Genomic DNA, 16,605 nt, shown 5'->3' with positions numbered 1-16,605 from the left:
GGGGAGGCCGCTCTATCCCCGCCCCGCCGCGCCTCGCTGGTGCGCGGCGTCCGTTTCCGGGTCGGGGCGGGGTGTAAATCGGGCCGCTCCCGCCGCCCCCTCCCAGACCCGCCGCGGCCGCCGCAGCAGGAGCAGCCGCCGCCGCCGCCTCCCGCCGCCATCCCGCCCGCCCGCCCCGGCGCGCTCCCTCTCCCCCCCCACCTCCCTCCCCTCCTCCCCGCCCGCCCTCCCTCCTCCCGCTCCGCCCGGAGCGCCCTTCTCCCGCCGCCGTTACCGGCGCCGCTCCAGGTAGGCCCGACCCTTCCCCACGCCGCTTCCCGACCCCTTTCCCAAAACCCTCCTCCCCTCGCTCCGCGCCGCCATCCGGCGCCGACTTCCACAACGGCCGCGGAGCCGCGGCCTCGCGTAGCTCCCCTGCGCCGCCCGCCGCCGCCCGCCGCCGGCCGCGCCCTCACGCCAGCCCGCGGCCTACGTGCGGCCTAGTCGCGGCCTAGGCCGCGGCCTGCGCGCGCGCTGCGCCGCCGCCGGCGGGGCGGGGGGGGGGCTGGGGGGCGCCGCCGCCCCTCCCCCCCGCCCCCCCCACCGGGACCGGAGGGGTCGGGGACCCGCGTGCGTCACATGGCGCCGCCACCCCCCCACCCCCCCCGCCCGGTACCGAGCGGTTGCGGGGGGGGCACCGGGGGAGGGGGGAATTTTTTTTTTCCTTTTTTGTGTTTTTTTTTCCTTCACTCTTGTGTTTTGTTGTTTTGTTTTTTTTTTTTTTTTGACTGCCGGGCCCGGTTTTGCCGCCATCCCGAGTTTTTTTTTTTTTTTTTTTCCCGGCCTGGTTTACGGGATGGGGCCCCCCCCACCCCCCCCGGCACCGGACCGGTTCGGAGCCGCGACCCCGGGCCGGGCTCTGCCCGCCCCCCTGCCGGTGCCGGGACGATTTGAGATTGAGCCCCGGAGCCGGTTCCCTCCCCGCCGTCCCCGGCCCGGTTTGGGCTCCAGATCCGCCCCCAGCTCCTCGGGACCGAGCTGGGGCTGAGCCGCGCTCCCGGGACTCGGCCGGTTTCCCCCCCTCCGGGGTCCGGGCCCAGTTTAGAGCCGCGATCCCGGGACTGGGGACCCCCCTTCTCTCTCCCCCCCCCCCCCCACCTTGTGGACGGGCCCGGTCTGGAGGCTCAATCCCGGGCCCGGGGGTCCGTCCATGGCCCCCCCATTCCCCGCTGGGCCAACGAGCCGGGATCTCCAGCCCCGGGCTTATTTTTAACCCCCCCTGCCACAGGGATGAGCTGGTTTTGGAGCCAAATCTCCTCTGGCAACCAGTTCCTTCTACCAAAATGGTCCCAGTTTGGGGCTGGGATTCTGAGTGGGGAGGCCCACGGGTGGGTTTTTGATCCTGGTACAGGCAGGGGCCTGGCCTTCCACGTGCACCGTGGGGACAGGCAGGGCTGCCAGACGGAGGTAAGGAGAAGTTTGGCTTGCCGTCAGCCCGGATCGGAGCGATGGCTGCCCGCCGGCCTCGGCCTGCCCCGCACGGCTTCGCTTCTCCCTTTGCGTAACCCCCCGGCAGGTTTGGTCAGCTCCTTTTGTCCTCGGCAGGCTGCGAGGCGGCCCCGTAACCGACCCAAGCTCGTTCGACTGGCAAAACCGCTGCTAGGAAAGCAAATTAATGCTAACGAAGGCGAACTGGGACGCTGAACTGGTGGGAGGAGGAGTGGGTTCGGAGCCGGAGAGACGGCGGCGGGTGCCAGCGAGGCTCCTGCCACCTCCGGTGAACTGGGAAACTCGTAAACAACCAACTCGTGGGCTCGGGTCTAGACTCTCCTCCTCGCTCCGCCGCTGCCGGGCTCGGATCTTGAGCCCTTCTTTCCAAACTAGGCAAACGGGTGCTTTTTTGGATCCGACGGGATGTCAGGCTGAGTTTTATGGAAGCTGTAACTCCTCGCTCCGGCAAAAAAAAAACAAAACAAAACCCTCCGTGCCAGTGGCTTCCCCTTAAAAGAGCATTAACCCGGAGCGCGGCAGCGCTGCCTGCTTGGCACGGTCCCCTGCCAGATTAATCCCCCTGCCCTCGCCCCGGCTTCATCTTTCCCCAGGCTTGGTTAAACTTTGATGGGATGGTGACCAGCCGGACTGAAAAAAAAAAAAAAAGAGCTGAAATTTAGTTTATTTAATTTATTTTTAAAGTTAAATGGCTGACCAGCCGAGCTGCTGGCCAGTTGCGGTGTTTTGCAACTGCTGTCGACTCAGGCCGCAGGTTGTTTGAAACATGATCGTGTGCTCATGTGGCCTTATCTGGTTTGAGTAAATCAACTTGGAAACCGGTCTGAAAGGCCTCCCCACGCAGGCTCAGGGCGCAGATAAGTTATTTTTTTTCTTTTTTTTTAACTCAACAGCCTTGTTCCCTAAGCGGGTTAAACCAAAGGGAGACAGGGCAGTCGCTCCGTCTGGCGTGTGTGTGTCTACACACAGCTGTGGAGGAAAGCTCCCAATCTAGATTAAGGCGTGGGGCTCGCAAGTAGAGGCAAGTTCCCTGGAGCTGTAGGCGAAGCCTCTGCGAGGAGCGGGGCTGGAAGGAGGCAGGGGATGAGCGAGACCTTTGCGGCTCTGGCTGTTGCTCGATGCAGGTGGGATTGTGCCAGTTCAGACCATCCGCCCTGGAAAATGCCTGGCAGGAGGAGCAGCCTGTTGGGGAGCTGAACCGCCATGGATCGGCTTTCCTGATCGTTGCTTGGAGAGGAGCGTGGCCTTAAAACTGCCAGGGGGATATTCAAAGGGAGAAGGAAGCGTAACGGGGCTTGAATCCCCCTGGGATGGGTCTGAAACTGGCCGGGGAGGGTTGGCAGAGCCCCTCAAACGCAACCCCTCTCTCCTTCCTAGCTCCACTCGCCCAGCGACCAAAGATCTGACCACTGACGAAGCCTGACTCAACCCAACGCAGCTCAAGATGGACACCGGTGTCATTGAAGGTGGTTTAAATGTCACGCTCACCATCCGACTACTCATGCACGGAAAGGTACGTGTCCACGGGACGCGGGGCCGTGCCGAAGCCCCCTCACCCGCCGCAGGGGTGGCCCTTCCGGCAGAGCAGATGGAGGCTGAGTGCTTCCACGGCAGTAAATATCGGTCGGACGTCTCGGAGCTGCCTCGTTATTGCAGCCATTAGGCAGCGGTGTTAGGAATGTGCTCCTTGGCACCGGGCCGGCTCCTGGATATCTCATGACGAGCGAGGCGGCGCTTTAAAAGCGCAGCGCATCAATAAAAATAACAGCCCAGGATGGGGGGGGAAAAAGTGACCTGATGGAAAGCTCGGCTGGGAGCAAGGTGTCGGTACCTCTGCGGGGGGACAGCTAGGGTCCTGAGCAGCTTGTTTTGGCTATGAAAAGGGCTTGTTGAAGCTTGGGACTCCTGGAGTTTTTTTTAAGCACTGGCTAATTGTTGCTTTTGTTTCCATCCCAGGAGGTGGGAAGCATCATTGGGAAGGTAAGCGAGCAACAAACCCCCTCGCCCTGCCTCCCTTTTCCCCTGTCCCCCCCTGCCCGGCACAGCACGGCCGCACTAACGCCTCTCCCTTCTCTCCCTCCGCGCAGAAAGGGGAGTCCGTGAAGAAGATGCGCGAGGAGGTGAGTCCCGGGGCCAGGAGGGTCGGGGGGATTTGGATGGGATCCGTCGGGGCCGCGGTGGCGCGGACCTTAAAAGGAATTTGCAGGCAGTGCGGTGCCAGCGGCACCGGCAGCAGATGGGAGCCAGCGGGCGCGAGGCATGCTGGGAGGTGTAGGCAGGGCCGGGGCAGGAAGCCGAGGAGGCTAAGATGGCTGCCCGGAGCCGAGCGGGGAGGGAGGGAGGATTCATCACCGGCGGTGGATCCCGGGGGACCCCAGCTGCCCCACGCAGAACCGAGCTGGGCACGTGGACCCGCCGCCGCTTTTTGGGGGGGTCCAAGTGGGGGCCCTGACGTCTGCTCGCTTTCCTCCCGCAGAGCGGTGCTCGCATTAACATCTCAGAAGGGAACTGCCCCGAACGGATCATCACCCTCGCTGGACCCACCAATGCCATCTTCAAAGCTTTTGCGATGATCATTGACAAACTGGAAGAGGTGCGTCTGCGGCCTCGAGCCCCTCCCTGCCTGCAGCGAGCAGGCAGCGGGCTGCTGTCCCTGCCTGCAGTCACCCTTTGCCCCTGTCCTCGGATAAATAGACCCTGGGATCTGCCCCAGAGCGTGCTGCGGGGTCCGGAGCATGAGGAAAAGCTCTTCCCTGGGGATGAGCAGCGGGATGGGCTTGTTCTGCGTGGGCTGGCGGTGTTTTCCCCGTGGGGCTTGATCTTTGCCCAGCTGCGAGCAGGGTCAAGGTCCAGGTAGTGACACTTCCCCGTGTGCGCTCAGTCATCCTTAAGCGGCTGCTTGCTGAGTGCCAGAGCCCTGCAGGGACTTTCCTGGGCTGAAAACACCCCGTGGCCGCTGGTTAAACAGCTTAAAACAGAGCAGGGCTTCGAAACTCCCCTGGCCTCCCTCATCCTCCTGCATGGTGCTGCTGGTTCCCCTTCGGCATGCCTGGGTGGGCAGCGGGGGCTTGGCTCCATCTCCCGCCCTGCTGAGGAGGGGACCTGGGCGTGCAGCTGCGCAGCGCTGCAGGAGGAGCTGCATCGTGCCCCTGGTCCGTTGGATCGGTGGCTTCTGGGGGAAAAGTTGATCCTGGATAACCCGGATCCTGGCTGCGGGCGTTAGAGCCTGCTAAGGGCTGTGGTGTCGAGGAGCTTTCCATCCTGCTCCGCATCGTTTGGAAGGCGTGAGCGCTCCTCGCCTGCTGCGGGGCAGAGCTCCGTGGCCCTCACCTCGCTTGTGGGGGTAAAAATCCTGTTTCTGTTTGGATTTGGGACCCTTCCCTGGGAGGAGACAGCCCAGCACCGGCGGATCTGTCCCCAAGGCCCTTCTGCTCTTGCCGCTGCCTAAAAGGCCGCTGAGCTCAGAGCTGTTTCTGCCGTACCCCGAGAGCTGGAGTCCTCTGAGGGCTCCCCGTCCGAGCGTGGCTCCTGGCTGCTGGTGCTCTGAGCGCTGGGCTCAGAGTTAAAGCTTTTCTTTTAGTAGGTCAGTTGAGCCGTGGCCTTGTGCCTCCCTTCCCCCTGCCAGCACGTGACCGCTGTAATCGGCGCCGGGCTTGTTTTTCCCCGGAGCCGCTCCTGCCCTGATCCCCCGTTACAACGGGAAGCTCCGTGCTGAACCGGGAGCTGTGGGCGCACCGAGCCCCCACCCACTTGTCCCCCTCCAGCACCGGCACAGCCGGTTCCCATTTGGCTGCGACGTGACCCAGCTGGTGCCTCTGCACTGGGCTGGTGGGGGTTAAACCCCCACTTTTATTGAGACAACAGAGTTTGGCTGCTTCTTCCTTCCCCAAAATGTGGCCCTGTTGTTCCTGGGCCGCTAATGAAGTCCTGGGAAATAAGACTGGGAGAGCCTCGGGGTCACCTTGGCCCGGCCTGCCCACGCCAGCGTCATCCTCCCTGTCCCTCTGCCGGGCACGTCACCTCCCTGCGTGCCATTCTGGCGAGGGCACCGCGCTGGGCTGACCCCTCTGAGTAACTCCTCTTCCTCGCAGGACATCAGCAGCTCCATGACCAACAGTACAGCTGCCAGCCGGCCCCCGGTCACCCTCCGGCTCGTGGTACCCGCCAGCCAGTGCGGTTCCCTCATTGGAAAAGGAGGTTGCAAGATCAAAGAGATACGAGAGGTGTGTGTTGGCCAGCCCAGAGGGGGATGCACGGGGTCCGGGTGCCCCCAGGGGCAAATCCTTGTGTCAGCCCCCACCCCGGGTGGTACCACATAGTAGAGACGTGGCATCGTTCGACTTTTTTAGAGCTCCTTGTATTTTTAGTGCTTGTGAAACTGAGACTTGGGGCAGACCCTCCCCTTCTCGACACTGTTCCCCACAGCGGGACGCCTGGGTTCTTGCTCCCCCCCTTCCCCGGGCTCTCAATCGCCCCCCCAAGCCTTTTCCCAGTTGTTGGAGGGGGGGGAATGCGCTGCCAGGCCTGCGCTGCCCTCGGTAACCCGGTGCTGCCGACCGTGGGCTGCTGGGGGATTAATTCTGTCCAGCTCCGCTGGCTGCAGAGACGGGCTTGACTTGGGTTACAGGGAAAAGCTGCAGCCCAGGTCCTTCTCTCCTGCCCCGGGCTCCTGATGACCGAATTATTTCCAGCTAGGATTAAAGGACTTTATTTTTGGGGAAAGGGGCGGGGGGGAGGACAAGTTTTGGCTATGTATAACCCATCCACGGGGTTTGTTGCTGAGGTCACAGCCCTCGCTGGGGTCTGACCGCCTATTTTTAACCGTAAACTTTGCAGAGCACGGGGGCACAGGTCCAGGTGGCAGGAGACATGCTGCCCAACTCGACCGAGCGAGCCATCACCATCGCTGGGATCCCACAGTCCATCATCGAGTGCGTCAAACAGATCTGCGTCGTCATGCTTGAGGTAGGGCCTCCCCGCGGGCCTGTTTTTTCCCCCCGGGGAGGCACGTGCAGCGCAGGGATCCCCGCTGCCCTTGGCGAGCTGTGGCCCTCCTCGCAAGTGGAAACTGCTGAGGACAGAGAAACGGCTGCTGGGGGATAAAGGGATAGCTGGGGATTACGGCCTCATCCAGGTGAGGCTTGGAGCTGCTTAAAACCGGGGTCGAGCCAGGCCTTTAGAGCTGCTCGCCGCCTAACGGTGTCACCCACGGCTCCGTGGTGACAGGTTGTGCTGCCCAGCACGGTGACACTGAGCAGCAGCATCCCGCTGTCCCAAGCCTCCCTCGCGCGCTGCTCTGCTCCTCGGGTATCTTCCCTCAGCCCCGTGCCTGGCGTGGGCGAGAAATAGGATTGCTCTGCGTCCTCCTAAATGGCTGATTTAAACCCAAAGCAGAGCGTCGGGGTGTAGGGAGGGGATTATCAGTGCTGGTGGCACTCGGTGTCTAACTTCTCCTCTCTGCCTGTCACCCAGTCTCCCCCGAAGGGCGTCACCATCCCGTACCGACCCAAGCCATCCAGCTCTCCCGTCATCTTTGCAGGCGGTCAGGTAAGGCCTCTCCTCTGCTCCTGGGGTGCGGGGTGGGGAGAGGAAGGGGGTGTCTTACCGAGCTGCCACGCTGCCAGCGCACATCAGCCGCTCTGCGTGCCTGTCACCCACGCCGCTTCCTCTGGCGGAGAGCGGCTCTGCTTGGCCTCGGCCTCCCAGAGCCCGCTCCGAGCCTTCCTCGCTGAGCTCAGAGGGATGGAAGAGGGCAGAGGTGGGATGGGGGGGGGGGGGGGGGCAAAAATGCTGATTTGGGGAGGAGGGGGTGCTGGGAAACAGCTCTGGAGTTAACCAGCCAAAAAAAGAAAAAGAATCCCGTGTGGTGGCGGTGGTGGGGGAATTGAATCAGGCCGAGACTCCAGCTGCCAAATCCAGGCTCTGCCCCTCTGCCTGGGGCTGGCTCTGAGGACTCGGCGTGACCCGTTGTGGGTGACCGGCCCAGAGGGTTGGGGGGGGTTCTCTGCTCTCCGGGGCTGGCTCTTGGGGTGCAAAGGCTTAGCCTGGGGTGCGGAAAGGTCTCATCTCGCATGAGGGGAGGGTGTCAGATAGGAGTAGCCATCAGGTGATGTGGGATTTAGTCCCTCCTGCGCTGAGCTGATCCAGGGGAGTTGCTTGCTCCCTGCTGCTGAGCCGGGTTACAGGTGACAGGGCTCCCTTGGGATCCTGTCTGCTGTAAAGCCCTGAAGCCCCCTGGCCCTCTTTGGGGTGGGGGGTGCTGGCTGGGCGTCCTCGCCCACGGTCCCATCCAGGCCGCTGGGCAAGACGGGCTCAGGCCCGGGTACGGGTCACCCGCTCCCCACCCTGCGGTTCCCAGGGCTGCCGTAACGCTTGGAGAAAACGCGGCGACTCGTGCAAACGCATCCGCTGCCTTCCTACTGTCAGGGAGACCCCTCCGGGGTGGGCTCCGGCAGGGCCTGGAGCCCCTAGCCGGCCCAGGGACCCGCGCAGGCAGGGTCCGGCGTTGTCGGTGGAGGCCTCCGTAGGCAGGGAAGGGGGTAGCTGCCGCCGGCCTCCCCGAGAGCCAGGCCTGACTCTGCTCTTCCCCCCCCACCCCGCCAGGCTGGCACGCCATGCTTGTTTTGGGGACGGACCTGCCGCCGTCCCCTTCCTCGCCTCGGCCCCCCCACCCACCCTTTGCCCTCCCTGCCTCTTCCTCCTCCCCTCCCCGAACCCGGTCAGCCCCCCCTGCCTCTCCGACAGCTTCTCCTGCCGCTCTGCGCCCCGGGGGAAGCGCCTGGCCGGTACCTCCGTGCCCTCCACGCCTTTTGCAAGCGGAGGGCTGTACCGTGCGGCCCCCCCCGTGGCGCGGGAGCAGGCCGCCTTCCCCGTTAGAGCAGTGAGGAGCAGGCTTCCCACGGCCACGCATCTCTTCCCTCCCTTACCCTTTCTTCTCCCCCCTCCTTCTCTTCCACCCCTCTCCCCTGGCCCAGGGCCGCGGCCAGCCCCATGCAGCCGTCCGGGCCCCGCTCCCGGTGGTGTTGCGCTCTGTCTTTGCAGCTCAGAGTCGTGCGTAGAGCAGGGTTAGCCCTCGAAAAGCAGAGCTAATGTCGATGTGACTTTGGTGTTAGCGGAAGGTTTCGGATTGACAGCCCTGGAGACTGAAGTCCTCTAATTTATCCACAGGACAGGTACAGCAGCGGCAGTGCGAGCTACCCCCACACCGCCCCATCCATGTGCCTCAACTCTGACTTGGAGGGACCACCTCAGGAGGTGAGAGGGGAGTTCAGTCTCCACGGCCCGTTCAATCCTTGGCCTCTCTGAGACTGCCAACAAGGGTGGCATCCCCGTCCCCGTCCCCCAAAACCGTCAACGGTGGCTTTTGTGCTGTGGACTCCTGTCCACTGGGAACTGGACTCTGAGCCCACCAACCTCTCCTCACGCAGGCCACCCGGCAGCCACTGCATGGCAACGAACTTGGGCCAATTCCAGCCTGGGCTGCAGTTCTTCCGGTGACCTGGAAGTGAGGCTGTGTACCCCCCTCTCCCCTTCCTATCCCACCCACCCCCACCTGCCCGGCCCCCCCCAACCCCCCCAAACCTTAGCCAGCCAGGCCCCAGCCAGTGACTCGCCCTTTCTGGGTAGCTTCAGGAGGAATCTGAAGTCTGTGGCTGTCCCTTAACCTCAAGACATGGAATTGTGGCAGGTCAGGCACTCAGCCTTGTTACCCCCCCCCCCCCCGAATGCCTCTCTTTTGCCTTGTCTAGCATCGGTAGCCAGCTCCAGCATTTACCTCTAGCTTGCCCGGCGACGTTTTCCTAGGCGTGCGGAAGTGACGAGAGGACTCGGAAACGGGACTTTTTTTTTTGGGGGGGGCTGCTGGGCCGGGGAGAGGAGGGGCCGGGAGCTAGCAGGGCTGGCGGGGGCGTTGGAGATCTTCCCCTGTCGGCGAGGCGGGGGGCGCAGGGCTAGAAGCATTGTCGGACTCCACCACACCATACATCTTCATCAAGATCCCAGCCGTTCTGTTTTTGTCTGCCACTTTTTTTTTTGGGGGGGACGGCGCCATACTGTCCACTCCCTCCCTGTAACCGCCACGTAAGGCCAATTCGAGTAACCGCCCGTCTAGAAACTGCTTGTTACAGCATTTATCCGTCCCCTGCCTCTCCCTGCCCCACTTCCCTCGCCCCGGAGAACTCTCCACCTTGGCTCTCTGACTTCCTGGCTAGTTGAAATCTGTCTGTCCCTGGGTGGCTGTCCGATGGTTGTTAATAGGACTGTTTTCCTCCTTTTGTAGGCCTATACCATTCAAGGACAGTATGCCATTCCACAGCCAGATGTAAGTTTTGTTTACAACTTCTTGTCTTGAAATCCACCCTCTTCCTCCCCCCTTCCAAAATTTTCTCCGTGCTTTCTCGACTCGAGCCGCTAGCCGTCAGCTTGGCCTGAATACTCGATCCGAACTCCCCCCCAAAAAACTCGCCTCCCTCCAATTCGCCCTCCTGCAGCCAGCTTCACCCGGTCTCAGATCTCTCCTTTTTCCTTCCCCCACCTTCTTTCTGACACTTCCCTCCTCCTATATATTTTTTTTTTTTTTTTTCCGACCCACCTCTCCCTGGCTTGGCATTTCACACCAGCTCCGGCTTTTCCCTTGCCCCCTCCTGCCTCTTGAATTTGGCACGCAGCCCGTCAAGAGAAAACAAAAACAGCACATGATGGTTCACTGTCATGGTGGTTCTCCTGGGGCAGGGGACAGCTGGCCCAGCGAGCGGTCGCAGGTGGCAGTTGGGGAGGGGGAGGCGTTGGATCCGGCCCGGCCCAGGCTGCTGCCAGCCTGTCGGGGACCGTTTGGGAGAGGAGTGACGGTCCAGGCAGCGGCCGCCTCTCCCGCGGGCGCTGTCCCGGCTTGCTGTCGGACACCACCATCCTCTGGCACCCATGCTCATCCCGTAGGCTCGTTGCAGGCTCGGCAGGGGCCGATCTCTGCTCCTGGCACCCTTAGAGCAGCGAGGGGGGGGCTCTGACGCGCCAGGCCAGGGAGGAGAAGGGCTAGGAGGAAGCTGGGCTAAGAGCTACGCCGGGGGCTGAACCGAACCGAGCCGGGCTCCATCCCCATCTCCCTTCGTGGCACCCCTGTCCCCCCGCTGCTGCTCCCTGCATGGTGTGGTGTGAGCACCCCGCCGTCTCGTCTCTCCTGCTCCTCTCTGCTTCTCTCCCCGAGCTCCTTTCATACCTCGCTTCACCAGGGGGGTGGGCGCAGCCCACCTTGGCCTGGTGCCTTCCTCCTCTCCGTGCAGAGAGGGCCGTGCCGGGTACGGAGGGGCCGGGGGGGGACCCGGTGCCACTGGCAGTGTCTGTGTCGATGTGCGTGCTGTGTGAGTCCTGGCCCGCCTTGGGCTTGGGAAATGGCTAACATCAGCCTTTTTCTTTCTCTTTTTTTTTTTTCACCCCTCTAGCTGACCAAGCTGCACCAGTTGGCAATGCAACAGTCACACTTTCCAATGTCTCATGGCAACACTGGATTCAGTGGTATGGAAACTCCTTCTCTCTTCTGTACGCTAGCGTGGGCCAAAGGCCAGCCCGCGAGCCGCCGCTTGGCTCCTCTCTAACGGGGCCTCCGCTTGGGTCTCGCGCTCTCAAACAAAACCAAACCAAACGTTCCCCCAGAGCCGAGCCCGACCAGGTAATGATTTTTTTGTCGCGACGTCTCTGGGGGCGACTTGGTACCGGCCTCTGCGAGTTGCGGGGGGCCGCAGAGGGTAGAGAGAAAAAAAAAAAACCAAAAAAACAAACAAAAAAACAAGCCACCGAGCAGGCAGGGCCTCCATGCTGCTTTCCTTCCTCTTCACCCCCATCCTCCACAGCTCTGCCAATGCACCGGGAGAGCCCCCGACCCGCAGCACCCTCTCTCTCCCCTCCGGCTACTCCAGTCCTGAGCAGGCAACTGTTGAGTTGTACCAAATTTGCTGTAGATTTGCTAAGATGGCTAAAATATCCATTTGGGGCTCTAAACTTGAGACAGCCAAACTCATTGTCACTTGTATCTTAACAGGCATTGAATCCAGCTCTCCAGAGGTGAAAGGCTATTGGGGTAATGATTAAAAAACAAAATCTGTAGTTATTCTATTGTGTATTAATACTGACCGGGGTCTCGTTCTCCCTGTTAAATGCTGCCCGCCTTTGTGCACGGATGGGAGGGGAAAGGGGGGGTCAAGGGGAGCCTTAGAAGGGCTGGAGGTACTGACTGGCTTGGTTGTACGTGCCCCAGAAGAAGTCAGCTGGACAGTGGAGAGCAGCAGGACTTGTTGAAGGGCTTGATCGTCCAGCGCCTGACGCTGTTAGCGAGCCTTGGGCCCCCTTGCTTTACCCCCCAACCATGCGCTGGGGAGGGGGGGGAGCGATTCCCTCTGCCCGAGGAGTTGCTGGAGCAGATTGCCTGCAGCAGCCGAGCCCCCCGCTTGCTGCCGGTGGCAGAACCGCTGGCGAAGGGGGTGACAGCACCGCGTTAACCGCCTCGGCCGCCGGTGCGTCCCCAGGCTGCTTCGCCCCTGCCAAAGCCCTGGGGTGAGGTCTTGAGGCTCCCGCTGCTCCCTGTAGCAGGGAGCGAGCCGGGGAAGGGGGGAAAAAAAATTTAAAAACCTAAAAAAAATCCACTTAGTGCACGCGCTTGGCCCCATCCGAGACATGAGGAGCCTCGCAGCGCCCGCGCCGGCCGGCGTAGCACTGCCCTGCCGGGCCGTGGCGGCGAGGAGGAGGAGGAGGGGGGTAGCGTAGCCCTTCGAAGCTGGTAATGGAGCGGGCAGCGGAGCCGAGTGCCCGAATGGAGCCCCCGCAGTGAGAGTGCGCTGCTCTGGGACTGTCCTGACCGGACGGAAGATCCTGTGGTGACATCGCGGGGAGGGGGACAAGGGGGAGAGAAATTGGGGTGACCGAGGGGGGGAAAGCAGGCGAGCGGGAAGGGAGGTGGGGAGCAGCGGGGAGGGTTGGAGTAACCTCACAGCTTGCTCTGCCCTTCCCCTCCTGTTTTAAACCGTCTTCAAGGTAGCCATGAAGCTGGCAGCAAATGCTGGCTTGACTGCTGCGGTCTGTCTGTGCTGCGCCCCTCCGTCCCACCGCCTCCCCCTGACCTTCTCCCGCTTTTTCTCTGTCTCTAAGCAGGTTTGGATGCCTCCGCTCAAACCACCTCTCACGAACTCACCATTCCAAATGATGTGAGTATCCCCACGGGATCCGTCCTTTCCAGCCCCCGTTGGGGAGGGAGGGTGGTGGGCAGCGGGCAGGCAGCTGCCCCCTTGGCCCTGTGGGTCACCGGGATCTTGCCCCTCTTTCTTCTGATAAAATGGGGTGTGGGGTTGCCCGTTCTCGGCTTCAGAGCTGCGGGAGGGCTTGCGGCTGCACCCCAAACCGCCTCCTCGGACCGTTCTGCTGGCACCGCATCCCTTCTCCCCCTTCCAGCCAGCTTTAAGGCAGAAAACCCCTTTTTCTGCCCCTTAAACTCCCCCAGGAGGTGCCAGCCCTGGCCCTGCGGGGACACACACACACGACAGGGGAGGAGGAGGAGGATGGGTTAACACGCTTGGCTCTTACCCGCCGCTAACGAAGCCGCTTTCTCCCTCCCCCAGTTGATTGGCTGCATCATCGGGCGTCAGGGCGCCAAAATCAATGAGATCCGCCAGATGTCTGGGGCGCAGATCAAAATTGCCAATCCAGTGGAAGGATCTACTGACAGGCAGGTTACCATAACTGGATCTGCAGCGAGCATTAGCTTGGCCCAGTATCTAATTAATGTCAGGTAAGTCTCCGGGTGACGAGGCTCCGTGGGTCGGGAGGGCTGGCACTGCGCGTCCGCGCCGTGGGGTACCGCTCCCGGGGCCGGGACCCTCCCTGTGCCCCGACGCATGAGGGGAAGGGGTTTTCTCTTCCGTTTTTCCCCCCCCCTTTCCTTTCCTTTCCCCTCCCTGTGCCTGCTGTCCCATTTTCCTGGTGCGATCGCCTCCCGGTCTGTGGGAAGCTGTAGGGTAACGGACCCGGCTGGAAAGGGGTCCGGCCACGGGGCCGAAGGGAGCCCGTGGCTCCTTGAAAGCCGTGCCTGGCCCCGTCAGGCTCGCGGCGGTTAGGGCTGTGCTGTTTCGATCCGGCGCTTGCGTGGTGAGGGCTTTTTGGTGGGGTGCTAGAGGAGGGACTCCCCCGGGCCCGCTCGTGGAGATCCCGAGCGTCTCCCGGTGGGATGCTGCGATAGCAGGGAGAGGAGTTGGTGATGGCTTGGCTCCTCGGAGCGGCCGGCGAGCCCCGACGGGGCCGGCTGCCTTCCCCGCAGCCCGGCGCGGGGCCTGGCCGCCTGCCCGCCATGCGGCACGCTGCGGCTCGCTCTGCCGCAGCCGGGGTTTAGGGCCCGACTCGGACTCCGTGTGCTCAGACCCATCTTGCCCCGGCGTCCCGTGTCCCCTGCGGCGAGCGGGGCCGGGAGTGACGTCCTCCCCGGTCCTCGGCCCCTGGGGCTCTGGACGGAGGGAGAGGAGCCGGGCGAGCCCCGAGCCTGGCAGGGACTTGTCACCGCTCCGTGTCGTGTGGGTTGACGCCAGGGTGGCACGGCAGCTCCAGCCTGCTCCCAAGCGGGAGCAGAGGAGAAGCCGCCTGTGATTTCTTTCTTTTTTTTTTTTTTTTCTTGGCTTATTCCACTTGCTCCAGGCTGTGAAGGCGCCCGGCTCTGGGGGCGCCGGGATGGCCTTGCTGCCGAGCTGACGGCTCGGCTCGGGGCTCTGGGGTGCGCGGGGGGTCCCGGTGCGGCTCGGAGGCGAGGCCAAACCTCGCCGGGCACGACTGCGGCCTTGCCGGGCCGTTCCCTCCTTCCCTCCCTCCCTCCCCGAGCTCGGCTCGTGCGATTTTACGCTGTTTGTCCTGTGCTGCTTTTTTTTTTTTTTTGTGGTGTTCCCTTCCACCCACCCGTATTTTTTTTTTTTGTTTTGTTCCTTTTCTCCTCTGTTACAGTTTAGAAAGCGCTAAACCCTCCTCCCAGGCAGCCTCCGTCACGATCCCTGACCACCTCAGCATCAACCTCTCTCAACCCTCCACCCCTTCTTCTTCTTCCTCCTCCACCACCACCCCCTCGCTCGCCACAGCGGGGGCCTCCGAAGCACCCGCCAGCCTCCCCAACCCTCTTCCGACTGCCCCTTGTGTCTCCAGTCTGCTTGGCATGAAACCTGTCCCTCTCCTGGCTCTAAATGTTGTGTCTGCTGCTAAGGGTACCTCCGCTCCAGCTGTGCCCTGTGTCACTAACAAACTGAAAGCGGAAAAGCAGAGATTTTCTCCTTACTGAGTCTGCTTGTGGCCTTAGAGGACCAGCAGATCGGTGGCAGCATGGAGACCCCGTAGAGGAGACTTGGAAGAGCAATTTTTTTTCTCTTTTTTTCCTCTTTTTTTTTTCCTCCTCTTCCTTTTTACTCCAAAGTGAGCTTGTGATGTTTCTTAGAACGGAGTTTTCTTGCCGGCCGAGAGACGATTTTCCCCGTGTCCCAGCCCGGCCTGGAGTCTAGCGATCTGTTCGATTCCTTCTCGATCCTGCTATCTTGTAGCCGTTGCTTTTTTTTTTTTTCTCCTCCTTTTTTCTCCATTTTTTTTTTTTTAGTAGCTTGGTTGCAGTCGCGGTTTTGGGGGGGGTGGGGGGGGTGGAGGGGTTCGTTACCGAATAAAACGGGATTTAATTGCGTTCCTGGTGACGTTGCCCACGGGGCTCGCGGCCTCGCCTGTCTCTCTTGAATGTCTGTACCTGTAATAAAGTTGCCACGGTGAGAATCTGCTCTGCTAGATCTGTGCCGACGGGGGGGCCGAGCCCCGGGGAGGGGGCCTCGCGGGGTGCCCTCTTTTTGGGGAGGTTGGGCTCGCTGCCACCCAACTTGGGGTGCCCCCCCCACCCCCCCCCCTTAAATTGCAGGGAGGGAGAAGCTTTGAGCTGCGGAGGTGGCAGCTCCTGGGGACGCTCGGCGTGGGTTTGGGGGTGCTGGTGTTGTCCCTGCTTGCTCGGGGACCCCTTTGCATCGTGTCTGTCCCCCCCCCCGCCGTGCACCCCAAGATGTCCCTGGTGGGGGTGCGGCCCCCCCCTCCGCCTCGCGCTCTCCCTTCCCTACAGGAATCGCTGCCTCATTCCTGCCTGCCTGCACCCTGGGGTGCCCAGGGCACCTTGGGGTCCCCCGTCCCCTGGGGCTGTCCCGTCCCCCCCCAAAGCTTTGCCCCCCCTGCTTGGAGCCGAGCCCGCCGGCGCGCTCGGGCCGCATCCCTCCCTCCCCGGCCGAGCTCTGGCCCCTGGGGGACCCCTCCGCCTCCATTTTGGGGGGCACAATCTGGGGGGGGGTGGGGGGGCAGCAGCCTGCACCCCCCCTCCTCCCCGCATCTTCCCTGCCGCTTGTGCATAAAGCAACCCCCCCCCGCACCCCAAAAAACAACCCCCCCTCCTCCTCCCTTCCCTCCTTGGGGGGCCTCTCCCCCCTCCAGGGCCTCCCCACGGGACGCCCTTCCTCCCCCCCACCCCCTCCCTCCTCCTCTTCCTCCCCCCCCCCCCCCCGGGGCCCCCCCTCTGACGCCCTTTTCTTCGTTGCAGGCTCTCCTCGGAGACCGGGGGCATGGGAAGCAGCTAGGGGCCCCGCCGCGGACCCTCGGCCTCACCTCACCATCCATCTGTGTAGTCCCTTAGCAGCCAGCCCCAGGTTTTAACTAGTTTGTAAATTTTTCGGTTCCTCCATGCTCTCCGCGGCCACTCATGAGGTTTATTTTTTGTTTTGTTTTGTTTTGGTTTATTTTTTTTTTTTTAATTACAGCATTTTAATTCCTTTCTCCGTTCAGCTGTTAAAAGGCTGAGCCCCAGATCTTAGTTTTATAAAGCTTTTCTCTCTCCTCCTGCCCCCTCACCCCCACCTTCCCCTCCCCCCCCCTTCCCCCTTTTTTCGGCTCATGAAGTTTCTGTTTTTGTCATGAAATGTAAGAGTGGAAGAGAAACATTTCAGTTTAGTTCTGTAACGTCAGGAAATTTTTCAAAAAAAAAAATTAATAAAAAGATGGACTGGAGCTTTTCCTTGTGAATAGAAACTGGAGGATATTTTGGTTAATGGATCTGCCTGTCTCCGTCTTTATTTGAATCCCATC

At 62.0% G+C, this 16,605-nt stretch overlaps 1 protein-coding gene across 13 annotated transcripts; it reads left to right on the top strand.

Moving 5' to 3' along the window:
* The first annotated feature begins 147 nt into the window (after positions 1-147).
* PCBP2 (poly(rC) binding protein 2) lies at positions 148-16,572 on the top strand. Of its 13 annotated transcripts, none has more exons than XM_082332327.1 (16): positions 148-288; positions 2,866-3,001; positions 3,445-3,468; positions 3,576-3,608; positions 3,965-4,081; positions 5,580-5,711; positions 6,325-6,453; positions 6,961-7,035; positions 8,656-8,742; positions 8,916-8,981; positions 9,767-9,808; positions 10,926-10,998; positions 11,522-11,560; positions 12,628-12,680; positions 13,092-13,261; positions 16,064-16,572. In XM_082332327.1, the coding sequence occupies exons 2-16, from the start codon at positions 2,933-2,935 to the stop codon at positions 16,098-16,100; spliced, it is 1,146 nt and encodes a 381-aa protein (XP_082188453.1). In that variant the 5' UTR covers positions 148-288; positions 2,866-2,932; the 3' UTR covers positions 16,101-16,572. The 13 variants fall into 13 exon arrangements, with proteins under 13 accessions (XP_082188453.1, XP_082188448.1, XP_082188457.1 ...); XM_082332322.1 differs by having other exon boundaries at positions 12,625-12,680; XM_082332331.1 differs by lacking the exon at positions 8,916-8,981.
* Positions 16,573-16,605: the final 33 nt, after the last annotated feature.

This window comes from Platalea leucorodia, assembly GCF_965183815.1.
Source record: "Platalea leucorodia genome assembly, chromosome: 23".
Lineage (NCBI taxonomy): Eukaryota > Metazoa > Chordata > Aves > Pelecaniformes > Threskiornithidae > Platalea > Platalea leucorodia.
The sequence above is the reverse complement of the archived record's forward strand: the minus strand, read 5'-3'. Positions and strand labels throughout refer to the sequence as shown.